The sequence below is a fragment of the Manis pentadactyla genome, chromosome 9 (genome assembly GCF_030020395.1).
Source record: "Manis pentadactyla isolate mManPen7 chromosome 9, mManPen7.hap1, whole genome shotgun sequence".
Lineage (NCBI taxonomy): Eukaryota > Metazoa > Chordata > Mammalia > Pholidota > Manidae > Manis > Manis pentadactyla.
Window position 1 is genome coordinate 107,021,225 of NC_080027.1, and position 23,370 is coordinate 107,044,594.

General features: G+C 49.8%; 1 protein-coding gene and 1 long non-coding RNA gene across 3 annotated transcripts; one reads left to right on the forward strand and one right to left on the reverse strand.

Annotated features, from left to right (window-relative positions):
• Nucleotides 1–42: 42 nt before the first annotated feature.
• Nucleotides 43–15,197, reverse strand: CLEC20A (C-type lectin domain containing 20A). 2 transcript variants are annotated; one of them, XM_057507907.1, is made up of 8 exons: nucleotides 14,966–15,197; nucleotides 12,776–13,141; nucleotides 11,468–11,533; nucleotides 9,463–9,828; nucleotides 8,322–8,414; nucleotides 3,283–3,402; nucleotides 2,376–2,461; nucleotides 43–636 (listed from the first exon to the last, which is right to left on the reverse strand). In XM_057507907.1, the coding sequence occupies exons 1-8, from the start codon at nucleotides 15,003–15,005 to the stop codon at nucleotides 556–558; spliced, it is 1,218 nt and encodes a 405-aa protein (XP_057363890.1). In that variant the 5' UTR covers nucleotides 15,006–15,197; the 3' UTR covers nucleotides 43–555. The 2 variants fall into 2 exon arrangements, with proteins under 2 accessions (XP_057363890.1, XP_057363891.1); XM_057507908.1 differs by lacking the exons at nucleotides 8,322–8,414; nucleotides 9,463–9,828; nucleotides 11,468–11,533; nucleotides 12,776–13,141; nucleotides 14,966–15,197 and adding an exon at nucleotides 6,176–7,299.
• LOC130684950 (uncharacterized) lies at nucleotides 13,059–15,779 on the forward strand. The gene is made up of 3 exons (XR_008999363.1): nucleotides 13,059–14,409; nucleotides 15,155–15,238; nucleotides 15,761–15,779. It is a non-coding gene; the product is annotated as an uncharacterized LOC130684950 (long non-coding RNA).
• Nucleotides 15,780–23,370: the final 7,591 nt, after the last annotated feature.

A 23,370-nucleotide genomic window follows, 5' to 3' on the forward strand; every position in this document is an offset into this window, starting at 1 on the left:
TTGTTCTGAAGGTACATTTTAACATTAAGAACAGTGTCTTGGAACTTCATAACTTCCGGGTAAAGAAAATCTAGATGTAGAACAAATAGCTGGCATTGACATAGATTGTATTGTGATAATACCCTTAGCTCCTCATTCTGAAGAATTTGAAACCTCTTTAAAGCTTGTGGCTGGTATTATTGAGAAGTGTGCCCCACTCAGCTTGCAGCCCACGCTGTCTTCCCTTACTTCCCCAGGTAGATTAATGGGGTTTGTTTGAGGATGTTTGTGGTTTCATTGGGTGTTCTGTCCTTGTTTGCTTGTCACTCTCATGGTCACTGTTCCCAAATACCTCCATCTTTTCCTGCTCACCTGTTTCATTATATAAAATGCAGGGATGAGGTTTTGTACACAGTTTTCTTTTGTGCTGGGTGTGGGTCTGAAATTCCTCCAGTTAGTCTCTGCACATTATCTGGAGTTATTTCTAGTTCTGATCCACTAGGAGTTTAAAAAGTAAAATTCACTCAGAATCCAAAGGTGACTGAGAGGAGGAGGCCCCAGATCAGTAGATGTGTGCTACTTTTTGTTAACTTCCAAGCTGACCAATTTCAGTCTGAATTGCTCATGACCTAATGTAAGCTTTAAGACTTCTTGGATCTGAAACACAAAAAGGGAGAAACTGGTGATGCTATCTTGTGACCTCCTACTCATTTTAGCTCTAAACCTTCTACGTAGATATGTTTACATCCAGTGACAACCTTTATTTTTCTTAGCCTCTGCCCGGCTGCCTGCCTTTTGCCATTAGCATCTTCACCAATGGGAAAACACATAAATCAATTTTGTCAGGCTGCCGCTACCACCCACCCCACCCCCCGGCAAAGAAATAACATTAAAAAGTTTGATGACAAAGGAGACTAAAATAAATTACTTAAACAGTGCTTTTCAATCCTGACTATCATTCAGAATCACTGAGGAACTTAAAAAAAAAAAAAAAAAGAGGGATGCCTCTTAAGCTCCTCCAGTGAGCAATTAAATAGAAGCTCTTTAAGGGCTGAGGCCAGGCTTTTTAAAATTCCCCAGCGGGTTCTGACGTCAGCCAGGATTAATACTGGCTAGTCCAGATGGAGCTCTGAACACTGTGAGTGTCTGTCACAAGGTTGCTCTGTCCTAGTCCTGGGAACTGGGATTAACTGGCTATAGGTATTTCTTTGCCTTCTATTTGGAATTTAAAATGCTAAAACTGGTAATATACACTCTACCTTCCCCCCCACACACCTGTCTTCATCAATTCCGTCCTTTAAATACAGGAGGTAGAAATTCTCTCCATTAATATGGAATAGATACATTCCAGCAAAGGTCTAGCAGATGGAATTCCCGTTTAGACCCCAGTTTTCCCATTATTAGCTTTAATTTGAAGCAGAAGGTACAAAGTTTCTGGTTTGGATCCCCCCCACTGACAAAAAGGTCCTTGACTTGTAGACTTGATGATCAGCTCTGTAGACTGAAAGCTGTCCAGTTCGCCTCCCCGCTCTCCAGATGCGCTTGTGCCCACACTACCATTCTTTCTAGAAACTTGAATTTGTGAAATGTTAGAATGAATTGCCTGGGTGCTATTTCTTTGGCCTGTGAATAACTATCAGTAAACTACCAGATAAATGCCAATCATTTCCTTGTCTGTAAAATTATGGTTTTGGTGAAATGACCTATAAGGAACTCTCCAGCTCTGACCTCCTATGATTATTATCTCATATAACTGAGAAATGGGCCCTGAGGCCATATTTGAAAATCAGCTGAAAGCTTTTGTTATAATATTTAGGAACAATTCTTCCTCTTCACCATCTCCCATCTCACAGTACTTCAAAAAACCAGGGGGGAAAAAGCCTGGAACAAATGTAAATTCAGAATAATAATGCTGATAATGATAATAATAGCCAATGTTTATATTTATTGAGCACTCACTATGTGCCAGTTTGCTGAGCACTTTACATGGAATATTTCATTTCATCATAATACCATCGTGTAAGTTAGGTACTGTTGTCCCTAATTCATAAGGAGTCTGAGGCTCAGAAAGATGAAATTACTTGCCCAAGGTCACACAACTAATAAATGGAAAGCCAAGACCCAAATTTAGGTCCCTCTGACTATGCTGTCTTGATTTTTTTTTTAAGAGCTCAGGAAAAATGTTGGATAGAATAAGAAAAAGATCTGAAAAGATCTTGGTGCGTGAGCCAGTCTGTGACCATGAGCCAGTCTGTGACCATGAGCCAAAGTGATGGGCATGGCAACAGATAAGCTCATTTTCCAAAGCTTTTGCTCTTTATATATTGATTTTGACAGTGTCATCTTGTATTCAAGTCATCTGGGTGATCAGAATTAGAAGTGGGCCAAAGTCTCACCTCATTCAAAAACTGGTCTTTCATATCTTCTGGGTCCATCAGAGCTGGGATGGTAAAATCTGCTTTCAGGATTCCAAATAGTTTCCCTGAAAAGGAAATGCTGGCTGGTTCAGGGGCAAGGATCCTATTGCCATTTGAAAACTTTAAGTTCTTAGCAGTCAGGAGTGCCCACTGGACACCATAAATGCTGCACGGTAGTTTAGATTTCAAAAAGGAAGAAGAAAGAAACTGTTGAACAGGAGAATGCTTAGCCACAGTTAGGACCTGCCAGCCAGTGGCTGAAAGGGAGGTGTCTCATGCTGTGGGGTAGCACTGGCTCTCCTCCCCCATCCTGGCCCCTGCAGGCAATTATGCTTTCCATCTCTGCTATATTTTCCTCTTTCTTATTAATAAATATATTAGGTGGTTGCACACCATGCTGGAAATATCACCTCTTCCTCGGCACACATTTGTAAAGGCTAGCTCTACCCCAGAACTCCTAAGTTCTCTGAGCCTTTAAATGAGCTCAGCCTTCAACCATGAGCCACTGTAATCATTACAGGAAGTGCAGCTTCATGATAGAACTACTTTATATTTATACAGCATTTTACAGTTTACTGAGTACCTCTGCATTATTATCTCGCTGGGTCCTTGCAGCAACCCTATGTGTAGGCAGGGCAGTTTTTACTATACTGCCTTTGCAGATAAGAAATAGGAGATTCTGAAGTGAGGAAGTTGCTCCCCAAGGTGTCACAATAGCCAGGGAGCTAGCTCTGGGATCCTCATCGCTGTTTCTATTCTGTTCCCTCCCCAAGATTTCATGCGATCTTTCATAAAAAGGTCTCAGGTGCCCTGTGCTAAGGAGTGGCTGTCCAGATTTAACTGCTCATTTGTTTAGAGTGGGAACTTGGTAATCGGAGGCAGTTACCTGAATCTGGCGCTGGAGTTTCTTCTTTAGACCCTGGGTGGCTAGAGGAGCTCAGATGTTGGACCTGAGTGGCAATGGCTGTGTATCTCATATCAGTGCCACTTCTTTCACTGGCCACAGCTACAGAGGGAAAAATAAAGGAGTTACTGCAAATGCAGCCAGGAACAAGGTGGTCTGAGATTGGGGGCTGCCCCTGAACAGGCATGGTCAGCCCCTGCTATGCACACAATTGGGTAGAAACCATGCAGTGTGGGAAGCTCATCCCTGCCAGTCCTTGACTTATTACCACAGGCTCATGTACTCGGCTCTTGAGTTGCTACACCATCATCTCTCATAGTGTCCCTGATACCAGGATTTGTGGGGCTAGATTATGAGATTTATCCTCAGTACCAAATGTTTTCTTTCAGTATTTCCTGTCCCAAGAGGCCAATGCCCTTATGTTGTCTGCTAGCTATATAGAGCCCCCACCATGGCACCCAGAGACCCCCAACATCTCCATCATGGGGTAGTGCCCCAAACTCCAAGCATTCCAAAACCAAGCTGAGCCTCTGCCAGCCACCCTGTATGGCTGCCCATCTCCTGAGGCAGCCCAGCCAGAGACCCCAGGTGCCCTCAGCTGCTCCCTTCCTCCCTCTCACCTGCTGTCATGTTCAGTCACCAAAGTCCTGTCAGTGCCTTGCAGTTGTCTTTTTTTCCAATATGGAAATAACCATATTGTTTTTGTGATGCAATACTGTAAAATGATGAAGCGAAAAATAACCCCTCCCCTGACCCAGGGATAACCACTAGTAACAGTTTGCTATAGAATATCCTTCACACACTTGAATTTTTTAATTTGAATGTGTAAAGATCTACCTTATTCTTCTTAAAAGCTGCATAGTGTTTCATTGAATGTACCGTAACTTATTTAATCAACTGCTTTCAATTGACATTAGATTGCCTCCAGTTTTTCACTACAATAAAAAATGCTGCAATAAATGACCCACATGTGGAAGATGTGTATACATGTGAGCACCTTGTGCCATTATTTCCTTAATAAATTTCCAAGAGTAGAATACGGACTGACACACACTGCTGGAATGGTGACACCGGTTTCCTTTCCTACCCCGCGTCTGAGGTTGCTGATTTCCCTGCATCCTCGTCAGCATAACCACCCTTTTAAATTCTTGCCAAACTGGTAAGTAAAATCATTAATTTTAAAAAGGCTTCTTGCTTCTAATTTGCATTTCTGTGATTCAGTGAACAAAGCTGAACATTTAAAAAATATGTTTGTATTTCTGTTTCTTCAATTAATGTCATTTGCAAAGGATATAAAATTGATTATCTCATGTCCCTCCTCTGCTGCCCAGATCTGGCCTCACCTCCCCTCACCCAGACCATGCAACAGCCTTTCCCGCACATACACACACTGCCTGTCTCTCCTTTCCTAGGGTTGGCCTCCTCTCCAAATGTCCTCTTCTTTCCACACCCAGAGCATTGTAAACTTATTTATAATGAAATGAATAAATTTGTAAAATCCAGAAACACAAAACAGGAAACATTCATATTCTCATCACCTGAATATAACGGCTGTTAACATTTTCATACATTTCCTTCCAATCTTTTTTTTTTAAGCATAGGTTAATGTTTCCTTTCAATGTTTTTGTGACTGTATTGCACATATAATATTGAACCATGCTTTTTCCTTTAGCTTTCTAACACTCAGCATGGTCCCACATCATTGTAACCACTTTGCTTCTAGTAACTATAGATAAGAGCATTTTGTTCACTTGCTAAGAACCTCTGATGGCTCCACTGACTGCAGGATCAAGTCCTTCAGAATTTGGCCCAGTCCACCTCTTTCCTCTCATCCCTTGCCATTCCCTTTGCAAATATATGACCTACACACCCAAACTGCACATTTTCACATCTGCCTGTCTGCTTACAATATTCCCTCTGCCAAGAAGACCCTTTGGTCCTTGCTGCCTGATGAAATCCTGCATTACCTTTTTCCAATTACTACCACCTTTCCAGGCAGAATGAATGAGTCACTTTCTTGCCTAGGCTCTTGGTTCACACTTCTGGCACAGGACTTATCAAACGGTCCTGGTTGTCTCTATTCATCCCTATTAGAATAAGCTCTTTTAAAAACAGGAAACAGGTCCTGCGCCTTTTGGTGTCCACAGTTCAATCCCTTGTTTAAAACAGGTACACAGGAAATGATTGTTGAATTAAATCATCTACCAATGTGCAAAAATGCTATTGTAGGCCTGGGAAAGATACAAAGGGGCATAAAATAAGTGTGTGCCCTGTGAGATCAGCAATCTCAATAATTCATAATTATGATCACTCATAATCATTTATAATTAATAAGATGAGAATGAAGCCCACCCCACTGAATAAGGTAAGGACCGAGGCGGGAGACAAAGTGACACATTTCACTAATGAATTGAGACTAGAATGGTAATAACTACCATGTGAGTATATGCCAGATACCTGGCACTGATCGATACCTCTCTTGGCATTAGTATTTTCTCTTCTTAAAATGAGAAAAATGGAGTTCAGAGAGGTTAGGAAATTTGCCTAAGGCTACAACAGTCAGTAGTAGAGCCAACATCACAACCCTTGGCTCTCAGACTGCTGCAGCCAAAATACATTGTTTCTCCACTCGATCGCCCCACCCTCAATTATCAGGGAGATGGGAGGGTGAGCTGGCTCTGGCCGCGCGGGATCCCCAGAGAGTGGACCGGAATGCAGCCAGGGGCAGGAGACGGTGCACCAGCAAAATCCCCTGCCCTCAAACTCCCCGCCTGTAGCCTGGGCTTGTTCACTAGGGCTTGGTCTCCCCAAAGGAGGAGCGGGACGCTGGGGCAGGGGCCAGGTGGGGCCAACCCCCAGCGACACGGGCGGGCACCTGTTTCAGGCGCCGGCCAGCTCCCAGCTGTCTCCGCGCCTGCAGCCTGGCCCCGGGCTCCCCACCTAGGGCATGCGATTGTCCTTTGGGGCGCAGCCGGGCTCCCTGAGCTGGAAGGCTCTGAGGCGCTTTCTTCCGTCCCCGCAAAGTTCCCCGGAGGCTCCGAGTCACAGGACGGGCTGGGTGGGGCGGACTCCAGGGGCGCTGCCATCCTGGGTGTAGCTGAGGGGTCCGCCGCTGCCCCCTGCGGAGTCCCGGGCCTGCGCTGCTCGGTGACGGGGTCCGGGGATGCGTGGACTGGAGCAGGGCTCCGAGCAGAGGTCAGAGGGGTCCCGACCGCTTCCCGGGGCTCCCCGGCGAGCGTTGGCCCAGCGGGGCTCGGTGCCAGGGACGGCGGGGAGGGCCAGGTCGTCGGGCCGAAGGACGCGCGCTGAGTAGTTACCAGCGCAATCAAGGCCCCTTCCTCGGGGGCCGAGTCGTCCCCCGGGGGCGCGCGGTGGGCCACAGGGCTTGGTGTCGCCGTCCCTTGGGGCTGCGGAGCCGCGGGGCCCGCGGAGGTGGGGGCGCGGGGGCTGGGGCCGTGTTCGCTGGGCGGCGGGCTGACTCGCAGCTGGAGTCGGGCTGCCGAGCCCGGGTCCCGGGAGGTACCCTTAGGGCCAGCGCTGGTCCCTACGGGGACAGAAGGCATCTGTGGGGCCCTCTGCGCTTGGGCGCCCTCCCTGGTCTCCGGCCGCGCAGCATGGACACCGACCCGCGGCGCAAGGCGGGGCTCGCGCGGGGCTCCGGGACCGCCGAGCACACAGCTCAGAATGGACGCGTGCTTCACGCGCGGCCCGGCCCGTCCGGTCCCGACAAGGTCCCTGAGCCAGCGAGGTAGTGCCTGGGGCCGCCAGGCTGCTGCCAGGTTGGCCCTTTGATGGGAAACAGAAGGCAGGCTCTTACCCAGCTTCTGAACCAAGTCTGCCCCTAGACCCCAGCCCTGACGCTGTTGCCTTCAGGGTGAAGGCCATGTTCTTCAGCAGCTCTCAGCTCACAGGAGGCCCCCAGCAGGGTCGGGGCCTGCCCGCCCAGCGCTAAACACCCCAACCCTGCCTGCAGCTCACACCTGCAACCCCCACTCACACACACACACCCTTTAGTCCCCTTTGCAAGCTAACACCTCCTTCACTTTCAAATAGTCACAAAATCACCACCTCCAGGAAATCCACGGGTAATTACAGGGCTGGGACACCCCCGTCCTGTGTCTGCACCATGCCTGTGACTACACAGGCAACATGGCCTGTCGCTGTCCCTCCTCCCAGGTGGCTGTGAGCCCCTCAGAATGGACCCTGACTTTTCTTTGTGTCCCCAGAATGAAGTTCTGTGTGACTATGAGCAAGTCCCCTAACTTCTCTGTGTCTGCAAAAAAAAAAAAAAGGTAATCATACCTTTGTCTGCTGTAGCAATCTGGAAAGAAGCGGGGAGAACTGTGACTTTTTGCAAACTCAAATCACTCTAGTTAGCTTTGGAACTCTTGGGAAGCAAACTGTAGTAACCGTGAAGCTGCCTCAGGAATGTAAGAATGTTGTAGGAATGCAGTCACTGTTCTGCCCAGCCCTGTCCCCACACAATCCTGGCAACTCATCCCTCCTCTTTTCTTCTCCCAGAGGAGCCCAGGATTAGCAGGGAGCTGACAGGCACTTCAACTGTGCTTCCCTGTCTGGATGCAGAACCTCTAAGGCCTCCCTGGTGATCTTCCCTCTGAAGCACTGCTCAGCACTTTCCCTGCCTCCCACGCCAGGCCCTCATCACCTCACCTGAGGGACTGCACAGCCTCCCTCTCCCTGGGTCTCAGGACCCTGGAGCTGCAAGGTCAGTGGCCCAATTCAAGGAGCGAGGTTGGTGGTGACCAAGTCCCCATTCTCCCAACCCCAGGTGGCCCAGCAGGGCTGGGCTGTGTGGAGAAATCCTCCCCTACTAAGTGACCCTTGGTTGCCACCCAGTCTGCTCGCCTCTTTTCTGACCTCTCACTGCCCTTCTGGAAGGATCCCATGGAGCCCGCCCTGCACTCTAGCAGGGGGACTGCCCTGTCCACTTTTCAAACCCTGAAGACCCCAGGATCCAGCCAAGAGCAGGCTCAGCACCCAAAGAAAACAGGGGAGTGTACTTGGCCTGGGCATGGTGTCCACAGTCACTTCTGAGAAGGGAGCCTGCGTGAGTGGTGGGAGCACTGCTGCCAGCCGGTGTCCGGTGGAGGGGTCTGCGAGGAAATAAGAGGTGTGTGTGAGGGTAGGGCTGTGTCTGCCACACCTAAGGGCACATGAGCAGTGCCCCCTACACAGATGGGCCAGCTCCCATCACAGTAACCATGTCAGGAGGGCACAGGTACTGTACCCCCACCACGAGGCACAGCCTTTAATCCTCCTCACAGCTCTTTACAGCAGGAACCAACCTTCTGGTTTTACAAATAATGATCATGATTCTCATCACATCCAAACCACCGAAGGAAACAACCAAGAGTGGACAAATCCACAGAGACAGAAAGTAGATCAGTGGCTGTCAGGACTGAGGGTGGGGAGTTGGGGGATGGGGAGTGACTGCTAAAGGATGAGGGCTTCCATTTGGGGTGGCATAGAACCCTGAAATTAGGCAGTAGGGTTGCTTGGACAACCCCGTGAATGTACTAACACCTGCTAACTTGGACACTTCAAAAGAATGAACTTTAAGGTATGTGAATTATATCTCAATAAAGCTGTTACAAAAAAGAAAGTGAAAAGCAGAGAAAGAGAAGAGAAAAGGAAAGTACACACAGGGGGCCTGCTGGTTCCCAGACAGAGTGGCAGTGACAATAGCTAATGGCTGTTGGGGGCGTACTCTGCCTGGGCCTCCCCGAGGTCCTTTATACAGTCTCATTCGGTCTTCAAGGCCATCCTATGAGGCGGGCATCATCAATACCACTTTGTTAAATGTATTTTCCAGATGAGGGAAAGGAGGCTCAGAGATGCTGCCCGCCTTATCTCTAACAAGTGGTAAAGTCTGTCAGATTCCAAAGCTGATGCTTTTAACCACCTCATTGCCCAATATCTAATTGCCATCGCTAACTGCTCACACCCTGAGGCTGGACGGGTCCTTTCCAGCCTTTGAAGATCCCCAGACCTAAAATAAAGCTTGCTCCAGAACCCAGTTCCCCTCAGCCCCTGACCATGCTACCTTAGGTATATCCTCGGTGTCTCCTGGTGCCAAGCAGACCCATTTCCCCGCCCTTTCCCCTCAGTGGGCCGAGGGCCAGGGGCTGGATTGTCACGCACCGTAGAAGCAGATGAAGGGCTTCAGGGAAGAGCAGGCCACTGCATAAACTCTGGGTTTGTAGCGCGCATAGGTGCGGAGCCCCGCACACAGTCCGGTCCCGAACTGGGGCACCTGCAGCCAGGTGGGGATGCTGGTGCCCAAGTCACTGGACCAGCTCAGAGATCCAGAGGCTGCATTGAAGTAGAGGCCAATCCAAGCCTCAGTCTCACTCGTGACAGTCTTCAAGGCCTCCGTGCCTGCCTCGTCGGTCACCGCCTGCAGGTCGGCCAGGTCTGTATGGTGGCTGCGACAGTACAGCAGGGCTGCCAGCCACGTTACTTCTTGGTCAAATCGCTTGAAGGTCTGTCTGCCAATCTGGACCACAGCTGGGGGCAAAAAACATGGAGACCACAGGCCTGAGGCCCCAGATCCCTGACAGCCCAGCCCTCGTCACCCCCCAGGAACAGAGCTCTGGTCTGACCTGTCCTTAGCCCCCATCCCTGGGTGTTAAGGTTAATCAAACCCAAATGTTATAGGCAGATTAAATATCAGATTGGGAGAATGGAAAAGCTATTAAAAGAGCAGCTGGGGTAGGGGGAGAGAAAATTAGGAAAAGCAGGTGTTAAGAGCTCTCCTCAAGTCTATTTGGCCTTAAAAATTAAGTCTAAGTCTCAATTTTTACATCTGTACAATGGGAATAACAACAGTACCAAAGTTCGTTTAATTTAAAGGATTAACTGCAACCATGTATAGCACAGTGCATGCAAATAGAGGGACTTAATTAAATGGTAGTTAAATGTTCGGGGGAGGAAACGAGGGAAGATCGGACAATCCTGGCCTGGAGTCAGCTGTATTTGTAATCTGCAGAGGCTGCCCCTGCCACAGTGGCTCTCAGGGGCTCCAGGGAGGAGGCAGAAGAGAGGAAGTGTGTGATGTTCTTCACAACGTCAAGAGAGCCAGGGACAAAAGGAGAGCCTGGAAGGGACAGACCTGGACAGGGGAAGAACGGGCCTGTCTCTAGGGGCCCTGACTTCTGTTGGAGCCCAGAGACCAGGGCGCCAGCCTCTACCTCCAGTCCCTGCCCCAGGCTGGATGGGGCGCCCCTCTCCGGCTGCCCCACCCCTCACCAGGCCTGTCTCAATTGTAGCCCACAAGCCCACACATGCATCTGAGATTCTAAACAATGGCGGTTCAGAAAAGATGCCCATCAGCTCCCACAAACCTGATAGGAAACACCTCTGTTTGCAGAACTGGGAGCCATATCCTCAGATTCAAATAGGGTGTCCCAGACTCTCTGAGGCACACCTGCTCACCTACGCCCATCAAGATTTGCCTGTTCTTCCCCTAACTTTCCCTATCTAAACCGAGTTCTTACAGCTACTCTGCATTAAGCCCTCACCAGCCCAAGCTATGCGTGTGGCATACGTCACCCTTTTAAATCCTCACAATAATCCTGAGAGGGAGATGTTATTAACCACATTTTACAGATGAGAAAAGGGAGGCTCGGGGAAGTAATGACTTCCAAACTCATGTCATGCAAAGTAGTGGGACGAGATCCAGATGAGACCTGCCTGCCTTGGAAGCCTCATCCTCTCTCCACAGTCCATAAATGTAGAAAGGACACTCCAAAAGCAGACTGGATTTGACAACAGCAGACATTTAAAAAAATTATACCAAGGCAGTAATATCCAGAGGGGGAAGTTCCCTCACCAGATGGATGGGCCTGGGCTGTGACAAAGGGGTACCCATGCCCCTGCCCCCAAGCTACCAGAGTGGGGGCATCGGAAGAGCTGGGACACAGCCTGAGCAGCACCACTGTCTCACTGGAGACCTTGAGCAGGTCACTTCCCTGTCTGGTCCTCTGAGTAATAAAGACACTGATCCTTTCCATGGGTTGCAGCCCGGAGGCAGCCAAGCCAGGGGATCCCTCAGCCAGGCAGCGGTGGAAGGAGCAGAGGGAACAGGTGGCATGACCTGCCAGCTGGTCCAGGTGGACAAGTCAAAGGGAGGCTTCTAGGTGCATACCTGGCTTTGGAGGTGTCGTCAGGCTGAGAGCGGGCTCCGTGAAGACGCGGTGCCCCACGGCAGGGTCTGTAAAAACAAAACAGACCACACGTTGTGGGACAGAGTGGGGCCACCTGGCATCCTCTGTGCACACGAACAGCCAGGCTGAATTTGGGAGAAGCCTCACTAGAAGGAAAGCAGGCTCACCTTTCCTATCAACATTAATTCAATAAATGTGTCTCGTGAGCACCTAGTGTGTTGCAGACGCTGTTCTAGGCCCTGGGAACATAGCAGAAATAAGACAAGCAGGATCCTGCTCTTGAAGAGAAGATGAGGACGAGGCAGCCTTGCAGATGTGGAAGGGAGAGGCCCAGACGAAGCAAAGGCCAAGGGTGAGTGGGAAGGGGCCGTGTGTGTCTGCAGAGCAGAAAGCAGGCCTGTGGCCAGGGAGAGAGGGAGACAAGGCCAAAGAGATCAAGCAGGGCCTGGTGGGCTGCAAAGGAATGTGATTGTACTGCTAAGGGAGCATGTTGACTGTTAAAGCAGAGTATCTATGATCTTACATTCGTAAGAGCTCAGTGGGTGCAAGGACAGACTGGGGAGAGGGGGCAGGCAGCCCCCAGGAGGGGTAGTGAGAGTGCTGGCTGGTGGTGGGCTTCAGAGGAGAGAAGTGGGTGGCGAGAAGTGCCTCAGTGGAGCCCTGAAGTGCCAGAGGGAGCAGGGGAGGCTGGCACACAGCCCTACCTTGGAGGGGAACCCCACCTGGCACTCACCACTCAACTGGCTTGGGAGTCTGGAGGGCATACCTAGGACCCCAGGGGCTATGTTTCAAGGCCTCAGGACAGGCATGGTGTGACAGAGAACTGGAGACATCTCCATGTCCCTGTGTGAGGTTAGGGTGGCTTAGGGTGAGCTGGCTTTTGCCTGACCTAGAGAAAAACAGAAACTGGCCCTTTGACCAGGAAAGGGCTGTTCAGTTTGTAACCCCCCCTCCACACACACACACCAACCCTATCCCTTTCTCTTTCTTCATCCCCTAAATCCTTAATTGGCAGAAGGAGGGGACACAGTGGAACATACCAGATTTTACTTTCTGTCTACCCTGATTTACACCTGCTTCTCTGTCGGAGTCTTGGGGAAGAGGGACTGCGGCAGACCCTGAGGCTGCAGAGAGGACTGCGGCCAAAGGGTGAAGAGAAGTCTGTGAGCCTCTCAAAGACTTGAGTGCACTCACTACCCCCTCTAGCTGCATCTCTCTCTCTCTCTCATTTGCTCTTGAAATGCAACCCTGGGAGGAAGACCAGGCCCAGAATGTGACTCTGAACACACCATAGTAGCAGATGAAGGGCTTCTGAGCCGTGCACGAGGCAGCCCCCAGGCTAGGGAAAATGGACATGGAATACAGAGTGGCACAGATGCCCTCCTGGAAGACGGGCAGCGAGGTCCATACTGGGGCAGTGAACGTGGAACCGCTGGACCAGCTCAGGCCACCGATGTGCTTGTCAAAGAAGAGCCCAATCCACGCCTCGGTGCTGCTGGTGAGGGAGTAGAGGTTCTTTATGCTGCTCATGCTATTCATGCTCTGCAAGTCAGCCAAGTCTGTGTGGTGCCGCCGGCAGTGCTTCAGGGCCTCGGACCAGCTCAGCTCCTCCTCCACTCTCAAGAAGGACCTGTCGTTGCTCAGCAGCTGCAAGGCTGGGGCAGGAGAGGTTGTCACCACGTAGCTGCCCCCTCCCCCTTCCCCAAAGACCTTTCAGTCACAGCACAGGCAGACTCCCCAGCTTTTTCTCTCCCAACCTTCCCCACTGGCCCTCCAGTTGCACAAAGCTCTGCCCCTGGGCCTTTGCACAAGCTGTTCTCTTGTCCTGAAAGGACTAACCACCCCTGCCTGCTCCCTGAAGCCCCTATTTTCCCATTCCCTCATCACCCCCTTCCCTTTACCCAGCTAACTCCCCACTCCTCTGTCCCATCCTGGGTAGGCCCCCTTCCCACCTGCTGCCACACACCTGTGTTAGTGCTTAGTAACCATAGACCACATACTGAACACTCCTGATGAGCCATTAGCTCATGGAGTCCTCCCAACAGCTCCTGAAGATCGATATCACTATGCCTGTCTTCCAAAGGAAGGAACCAAGTCAGAGAGTCAGATGACTTGTCCAAGGCAGTGGAAAGGCATAGAGACAGGACCCAAGGACCGTGACTGGGTGTTCCAGGTCCAGACCTTTAACCATAGCACAGCACTGCCACAGGCTTGGAACCGGGGCTGTGCATCAGAATCCCCTGGGAGCTTTCAAAGACACTGAGTCGCAACTACTCCACAGCAAGGATCTGAATTTGCTGGGACCAGCATGAAAATTCTTTAAACCCCCTCAGGGAAAGGACCATTTAGCTTATCTGTCTCCACCAGCAGGTCCAGGCAACTCAGGAGCAAAGAACAAGCCTTGTTTATTCATCAGTGTACTCCCAGGGCCCAGCACATCAGAAGGGCTCAGTGTGATGAGAATGAATGAATGAAAGAGCTAATGAACAAATCAAATTTCTCCCCGGAACCACCCCCAAGATCTCAGTGTTTGCTTGCTTCCTTCCTGACTCCAGGCTCTTGGCGGGGGGCGGTGGTGGGGTGTCCCAGCAAACAGAGGCCAGTCATGGCTACTGTGCTCGCCCAGGGCCTGCCTGTGCATGGGGCAGAGAGGAGCGGGACCTCTTGGGGACTCTAGGCTGTAAGGAACTGGCCTCAAGCCGGATGTCCTAGGAGAGCAAAGCAAGCCTGAAGAACCCGGCGTACAGAGGGGCAAGAGCTTGCACAGCGCGGGGAGGACAGCGGACAGGACCCAGGAGGACTTGCCAGGGGGATCGAAGCTGCTCACACCCACCAGAGTCCAAGATGCTGCCTGTCACCGAGAAAAGTTGGAGGATCCCTGTACCAGAGAAAGGGAATCAGAAAAAAATTACTTTCTTATGAGGTATGACTCACTTTGGTATTTTTTATCCTATTCTGTATCCTTTTCTAAAATCACTGACCACAGCCCTCTAAATCAATTTTAGGATCTAATGGGTCAGTGATCTAAAGAATCCCCCACAGGCCTCTCCCTGTGGCTGTCCCCTCGCATCACCCCAGTTATCTCCTTCACTGCGTCTGCCACATGCTGGCCGAAGGTCTTTAACCCCCACCACAATGGTATCTCAGTGAAGTCAGGCACCATTTCTGACTAGCTCCAATTAGACGCTTAGTAAATATTTATAGGTCAGATGCATAAATGAAGAATGAGTGAAATGACATGCAGAACAGCAAATTCTGTGTCCTGGCCCCTGGGCCCATGGGTTGGGAGGGAAGAGGAGCCCACCCAGCGGCTGAGGTAGCTGCAGGCCCAGGCCTGGCCCCCAAGGGGCAAGCGCGCATTTCTTCCCACTTTGCCTCCCCTTCATCCGAAATTGGAGCACCTCAGGGTAAAGCGCCCTGCCCTCAGCCCCAAGCCTTTGCCATGTGTGGAGCCCAGGCCTCCTGCGGCCGGGCCTTACCTGCAGTGCAGAAGGACAGCAGCAGCCTGGGGACCTGCATGGCTGGCAGGGACTGGGATGCAAGCTCCTCAACCCCTGCAGAGGCTGCCCCTGCTCCGCCTTCCTTGCTTGCTCTCCACTCTCCTCCTTCCTACCTGAACTGACAGATTTTACTAAACAAATCCTTGTTTGGTGCCTGCTGCACGCCAGCCGGGCTGTGAGGTGCTAGAGATGCGGCTGGGGCCGGAATAAAGCCGGAAAGAATGCTGTCCCCCTGCAAGTTACAGGGAGCAGGTGAGTGATGAGCAGGGTGGGCAGGGAGGAGCACCCCACCACCACGGCTGTGGGGGCAGAGGGCAGGCTAGGCTAGAGCCCCGGGGTACTCAAGGGCCAGAGGAGCAAGGCCCAGAGTGGCAGGGGAGGGAAGGGGGACCAGGGAGGGAGGAGGAACCAGCCCACCTCACCGCCACCACCCCCAGGCGGCCCACACCAGCCCCATGCTGGAGCCGTGGGAGAAGGCCGTGTCTCTGAGACGGGACAGGTCACTTGCTTTAGACCAGTAGGAAGCAAGCGTGAGGCAGCAGGCAGTGGGCCCCTACCAAGCCCTGCTTCAGTGAGCTCAGAGCCCCCACCCGGTCCCTGAGGCTCACAGACCAGGACCGAGGCATTTTCTCTGGGGACCTGAGAGCCCCCTTCCTCCCTCCCAAACCCTGTTTCTGCCCAGAGCCCTCTCCGTTCCCCTGAGGGCTAAGCTGTTGGAAGCCAAAGCCTGAAAGACTCTTTTTTCTGCCCTCCACCCCTTTGCCCCCTTCCCAGACAGAAGGGTAAACAGCCCCACTGACTGAAAGGGCAAAGGGCAAGAGGAAGAAATCACCAATGCCTCAACAATGATGTGCTGTCACGGTATTCTCTTGCTCAGTGGTGGCCTCGATGACTTCATCCCAGCGGCAGAGCCCAATCTGTGCTGGGCCTCTCAAGCCACTCTCTGGGGGCAGAAGAGGCCCTGACAGTCCTGGCCTGGAAAACATCACCCCTGCCACGACCCTCTCACTTGGCCACCCAGCCATTCACCCAGGGGTCATGCTCTTGATTTAAGGGCCCTGCCCCCTGGGCTTCCCGGGGGAGCAGTGAGAACATGGGGGGAAGTACAGTGGCAGTGTGGCCTCTGTCTCCCCAGGTCAGGCATGGCACCACCCTGCTGGCGGTTCTGGGCACTCTGGGGTGAAATTCCATGGGCATTTCTCTTTTTTTCTGTTAGACTGTGAACATCTTGAGAGCAGGACTGTGCCTTCATCACAAAGCCCTCACCCCCTAACATACACAGCAAAGCCTCTCAATAAAGAATGGGCATTAAGGCTCATATTAGGGGGATTTGCTATTATTTTTCTCTCTGGATTCCCACTCCTACCTAGGACTCATTTCTGGTTCAGAGATTCTGATCCATGAATGAGTGAGGAGCCCAAGACTGGGCACAGAGGGCAGGGGGTGAGGAGAGGAAGGATGGCCCGGTTGCCAGGGCATGAGTTTCACTGGAGTTGTGTCAGGAAACCCAGCAGAAAGAAAGGAACAGGGAGAGGAGGCGGCAGGCTCCCTCAGTGACTTGGGAGCAAACACCTGGTTTGCATGAGCTGCAGGAAGCAAAGGGGTTCAGGGAAACTCCCTGTAGCATTTCTCCCATGCTGCCAAAGCAGGAGTGCATGTCCACCCGGACCCAATGCACCTGTAGGGACAGGTCCACCACTTTCACAATCTATACACACCTTTGCTCCCAGACCAACTAGATCTGCATCCCTAAGGTGGAAGTTGATTTCCCACACTTGGTTTATTGCTTGGATATGCTCCAGCCTTCCTGAGAGTGGGCAGGTATTCTGCTAATGACTGTCTGTGGTGTTTGTTAGATGTGCATTGTGGCCACAAGGCCCAGCCAAGCACAACTGGAGTGGTTTTCTCTAAGCCTTGATTCCTGTGAGATAATAGAAGTAGATGTATTGATGTCTTCCCCCACCCTGATACCCAGCACAGAGTTCCCAAAACCCTTGTAATTTCCTGGGTGCCAGGAGTGTTCTTGTCCTAATGAAGTGACTCTTGGATGGGGGCTGGTCACCAAAAAGACCAAGCCGCGAGGAGAAGCTTGGAATTTTCAGCCCCACCCCCCATCTTCCCAAGTTAATGACCGATCATACCTACATAATGAAGCCTGCAAAGAAACCCCCAAAGCACAGGGTTCTCAGAGTTTTGGGTTGGTGAACAACATAGAGATCGGGGCAGAGGGTTGCACCTGGAGAGGGCATGGGAGCTCCACGCCCTTTCCCCGTACCTGCTCTGTGCATCTGTTCCATGTGGCTCTTCCTGAATTATATCCTTTTATAATAAGCCAGTAATCCAGTAACTAAAATGTATCTCCAAGTTCTATGAGCTGCTAAAGACAACTAATTGAACCCAAGGAGAGGGTGGTGGGAACCTGCAGTCTGTAGCTGGTTGGTCACAAGCAGAGGAAAGAGCCTGGACTTGGCAATGGTGTCTGAAGGGAAGGGGGAGTAGTCTTGTAGGACTGAACCCTTAGCGTGCAGGATCAGATGCTGTCTCCAGGTAGATAGCATCGGAACTGAGTTAAATTGTAGGACACCCAGCTTGTATCACAGAAAATTGCTTATTGTGGGGAACCTGCCCCCAACACCTGGTGTCAGAAGTGTGATCATTGTGGTGGTGGTGTGAGAGTAAGGAGAAACAGGAGGAAGGACTGGGAGTGATTTCCCTATAGTCTGCAAAAGGGTGACAGTAGCTATTTTAAGATGGCATTATGAGGATTAAGTAAAATCATCTTTGTAGTGGGTCTGACAGGCTGCACAAATTCCAATGTGCAGTAAACATTGTATCTCTTAATTGTCTCTTCCATGTGTTGTTACACATACAATGAAATGCATCAGTTTTAAGTTTGTAGTTTGATCGGCTTTGCAGAATGCTTACTCCAGTGGAACCACCACCACAATCAGGTTATAGAACATTACCAACACCCCAAAACGACCCCCCTGCCCTTTGCAGCAATCCCTCCCCCCACACCAGCTTCAGGCCACTACTTTCTTTCTGCCTCTACAGATACTTCTGAATGGGATTTCACTTAGTATGTTGTCTGTGAAATTCTCCCATGTTGTTGCAGGTATCAGTGGTCCACTCATTTTCATGGCTAAAAGGTATTCCTTTATGGGAAAATACTGCAATTTTTTATTCATTCCCCTGCTGGTGGATTTCGTGGTGTTTCCAGTTTGAGGCCATTATGAATAAGTCTACAATGAAGAGCAAAGAGCAAGTCTTTGTGTGAATATATGTTCTCGTATCTTTTGGGTAAATGCCTAGGGATGGGATTGCTGGGTAGTAGGATAAGAGACCTAAGCATGTGCTTATAATAAATTGCTCCCTCTCTTCCAGAGTGGAAGATCATTCTCCACTCCTACAGCAATGTACAAGAGTTCCAGTTATCTGCTACCTTGGCAACATGCAAATCAACTTAATTTTGACTCTGAGCTCTCACCCTGCCAGGTAAGGAAAAAATTCAACCTTACTCTATTTTCAGGGCTGTTCCCACAAAATACACACACACACACACACACACAGTAGGGTAAGAACAAATCCAAGCCTGAGTCTGGGTCTCACAATGCCCTGTCTGAACTGCTCACCACCAAGACTTCTATTTTCCTGAATTATTTCAAGTCTGCGAATCCTGCCGTGGCTGAGCCATTCCAGTGACTGAGGATGTCCCCAGAGTCTGGGACCCACACAGCTGTTCCTCTCTGAGATCCTTCTCCTGCCCAGGGCACTAGAAGAAAAGCACAAATTAATAGCTACAAATGTTATCCTGTGATATATATAAAGCACTTAGCATGGTCCCAGACCCATAGATGCTTAATTAATGTTTCCTTTTTCTTAAGAGATGAGAAGGTTGGTCTCAGCCCCACAGAGATGCATTTTGAGCTGATCTAGCCTAGAAGAGTAACACAGGGACATCACCTCTGCCTCGTGCAGAGCTCGGTCAGCTGTCTGGGCTGAGAATCGTCCACAACGACTACTTGACTCCAAGTCCCTGTTGCACCTTGTTCATTTTGTCATGCTGCAGAGCCACAAGCAATATCCCACCTTATAAAGGGACATCTCTTATGTACTTGCTCACCACTGGCTACATCACCCGCTCTGAAAAGTGGGGCTCTGGGGTGAGAGGTTCGTCTCTTTATTCCTGCCTGCTGTTATGTATTCAGCTTGTAACCCAAACCTGTTTTGACCATCCTGTTGCAAATGTGGGTCTCAGCACTTGGAAAACAGGAGCAGTTGGTACGTATTTATTGAATAAATGAGCGAATGAAGAATTTAGTGTTGCTGATTCTAGGGATGTGGAAATGAGTGAAATCAATGGTGCCTCACAGGGCTATATCTGTTTGAGAGACAGGTTCTGCTACAGCTGGCTTCTCTACATCCCTGCACAGCTGGGGAAAACAGGGGCACCTGGGCAGATCCCTGGAGCCTTCCATGGAAACTTGGATCCCTTGGGGAGAGCCACACAGGGTGCTCTGCTCTTGGGCGCTACCTAGGGGCCAGGACAGTAATGGGCATCAAGCCCTGCTTCCCTCATCCTGAACAGACAATTCTCCTGGTGCCTGAGAGGAAGGGTGAACTGTTGGGACTCTAAACTGCTGCTGCATGTATTTTCCATTTATTCTTCCCTTCCCTGTTTGAGTTCTGTTTTAATAACTAATCTTAAAAAAATTCTACTTTATTCCTTTAAGAGTAAACATTTTGGCCATGAAAAAAGATGCTCAACATCACTTAGGGAAAGCAAATCAAAACTACCGTTGAGATACCACTTGATGGCTACTATATAAAAAAAAGAAAATAATAAATGTTGACAAGGATGTGGAAAAACAGAAACCCTGTGTACTGTTAGTGGGAATGTAAAATGGTGCAGCTACTGTGGGAAACAGCATGGAGGTTCTCCTCAAAAATATAAAAATAGGATTTCCAATGATCCAGGAATTCCACCTCTGGATATATGCCCAAAAGAATTGAAAGCAGGCTCTCAAAGAAATATTTGTACACCTAATTTCACAGCAACATTATTCACAATACCCAAAGGTGGAAGGAACAAAAGTGTGCATTGATGCATAAGTAGATAAAGAAAATGTGTCTATACACACAACGGACTGTTATTTAGCCTTTAAAAGGTAGGAAATTCTGACACATGTTACAACAGGATGAAACTTGAGGACATTATGCTAAGTGAAATAAGACAGAGAAAGACAAATACTGTTTGATTCCACTTACAAGAGGTATTCAGTCAAATCCATAGAGACAGAAAGTGGAAGGCAGTTGCTAGGGGCTGGGGGAAGGAGACAATGGAGAGTTAGTGTTTAATGGCCACAGGTTATCCAACATTATGAATGTATATAATATTACTGAACCATATATTTAAAAGTGGTTGCAATGCTAAATTTTATGTGTATTTTACTACAATAAAAAAATTGGGGAAAAAAGTAAATGCTTCCTAAGTTAATATCATTTACTCAGTTTGACTATTTTTCATTAACCTATAATGAATTATTATCTCTAATTTTGATCATACTATCTCTCAAATTACTAAATTCATTTTGTTTCATGTAACTGCATGTGTATACTTGTGAACTTTTTGATTTTATATAATTTTCTTCAGCAATTATTTCACCTTCTCAATAGATTCAAAACTTAATAAATTCATTATTAATTTCCTTTCAATATTTTATTTATTTCATGTATGCAGTAGGAGGTTCCAGGCAGAAGGAATTATTTGAGCACATACCACATACACCCAGACATATCTCTGTCTCCTAAATCTCCCCCACCTCCCCACCAACACATTCCTGGGTTTGGTCTGGAGCCTGGGAGCCATGTGACTATAAATAAAAAAGAGGAATCGCTAGTACCTCTGCTAACTACTGCTTCCTGCCCTCAGAGATTCTGGCCTAGGATCACGGAGGTAAAAAAACTTGCTAAGGTCATATAAGTGGTATGGGATTTGAAGCCGGGTCTGAATATTAGAGCCCAGGCTCCCAGTCAACAGGCCTGTTCCCCGGAGCTTCTATTCAAGGCCTCACCTCACTAGCCACTGAATGGGGATGGGGAGACGGATAGAGCCCTCACATCCGCTCTATGCATGAATCCTGGGGGCAGGCAGGCCTCACATCTACTTATTTCTCTCTTAACCCCAACTTGACACACATCAAAAGGGAAATGCTCACATGGGCTCTCATGGTCTTGACAGTCCACACCGCCTACTCCCTAAGCAAGGAAGGTGGTGGGTCTTTGTCCCTCTGTGGGCTGAGGTCTGGGAATGACGTTAGACGGGCTGAATAGCTAGGCTGCCTTGATGCATTTCATGGCTCCCACACCTGGCACTGTGACGTCAGAAAAATTATTTAATCTTTGAGTTAAACCACTTCCTTATCTATGTAATATGGGAAAAACAAGAGTGCCTGCCTATAAGAGAAGTTATGTGGACCAGATAAACACATTCAAAATGCTTGGTTAGGACACTGGCTATTTTATTGCAGTGATTGCCCATATTTCTGTAGATGAACCCATGACTCTAGTTCACCCTGCAAGGAAGAGGACTGGCAGAGCCGCCAGGAAATCATTGATCCAGAGAACCCAGGTGCCTGGGCCCAAAGACCCTCTTCAGGGTAACCAACAGGCCCTCCTTAGCAATGTCCCTTTAAACCTGAGCCATCCTGCCCTTCCACAGGGAAATGATGCCGTGCAGGGCCGGCTAATTGGCACACCTGTTCGGCATTAACCAAGCCGAATGAACAAGGTGAGGGAAGCAGGAGATTGGAGAGGCTGGGCCAGGGCTTGAAGGTGGAGTCTGCACTCTGGAGAGCAGGTCTAAGAATGGGCTCAGAAGGCACCAAGACAGTGCAGCCAAGACTGAGGGCTGCTTGAGGGAACCTGAAAAAACAGGGTATTCCCTCCTGGAGGAATGGGGACCAGGGGATGAGGCAGAGTGAGCAGGGGAGAAGGCATGGTCCCCAAGAATGGGCAGTTTGTAAAGCTGAGCAGAGACAGAGAAGTGTCTTCTGGAAGGCTTTGCCTTGGTATCACCAGCCATGGTGGTGGTGGTGGAACAGCCAGGGACCAGTATTGAGTGGGAGAGGCCTGAGAACCCAGAGCCTCCTGCGAGGCCTTGCCTGGAAGGAAGGTCAGGAGCGAAGGACCCCGAGGCCGAGCCAGAGATGACTTACCTGGACGTCTGCCCCATGTGCCAGGATTGAAGGAAGAAAGTTAGCTGTTCTCTAGAAGAGGAAGTGATAGGTCAAGAAGGCAGGAGACAGGTAATGGGATGGTTAACTTATGCGCCAACTTGACTGGGCCATGCAGTGCCCAGATACATGGTTAAAGATTATTCTAGGTGTGTCTGGGAGGGTGATTTTGGATGAGATTAACATTTGGGCAGGTAGAGTAAAGCAGATTGCTTTCCCTAATGTGGGTGGGCTCATCCAATCTGCTGAAGGCCTGAGTAGAATAAAAGACTGAATGAAAAAGAATTATTTCTCTCTGCCTGTCTTCCAGGTGGTGGAACACCAGCCTTCTGTACTGCAGCTGAAACTTACACCAGTGGATCTCCTGGGTCTGCAGCCTGCAGATGGTGGGCTGGGACTTCTCAGCCTCCATAACCGTGTGAGCCTATTCCTTAGAAGAAATCATTTTATAGATTTACTGATTCTGCTTCTCTGGAGAACCCTAGTACAGGTAACCAAGTAGAAGGTGAAGTAGAAGGCCTGCAGAATGTCCTGGGGTTGGGGTTTGGGAGTGGCATCAGCAGGAAGAATCTCACTGGCTCCAGGCTGGCACAGCAGAGTCTCTTTTATGTGAGCTTCTGGGCCTGTATCTTTCCAGTTCTCTGAGTACTGAAAACTGAGAGAGGTCTATGTACAAAACTCTAGGGTTGCTACATTGATGAATATCCCATTATTTCCTGAGACAGGAACCCATAGGACCTCTGACAACAGGAATGTGCTGCCTGCAGACACTCTGACATGGTGAAATATCCGCTTGGTGCACACAGCCCAGAGGACACCTTCTTGTTCTATGCTTTTAGAGGAAGTGTAGGTTTGAGTCTACTCCAAACTGCTGTATACAGTGACAAGGCCAGGTAAAGGTGAACTTGGGCCATATGGAGCGGAGAAAGCTGATTTGGTGTGCAACACCCCTGCTGGGACAGGCTGGGACTTCTCTGTGCTGGGAGGAAGACCCATGTGATGTGCTTCAGACACACTCACTAGTCAGTGCCCAGCTGACTAAGGAGTTGGTGGTAGGGACATGGTGTCCATTGATGTGTGGAGGAAGCATGTCATCCTCATAGGTCGAGGCAGGTGGAGGTCGGTGGTGGGGAAGTCTGGCCTGTGGTG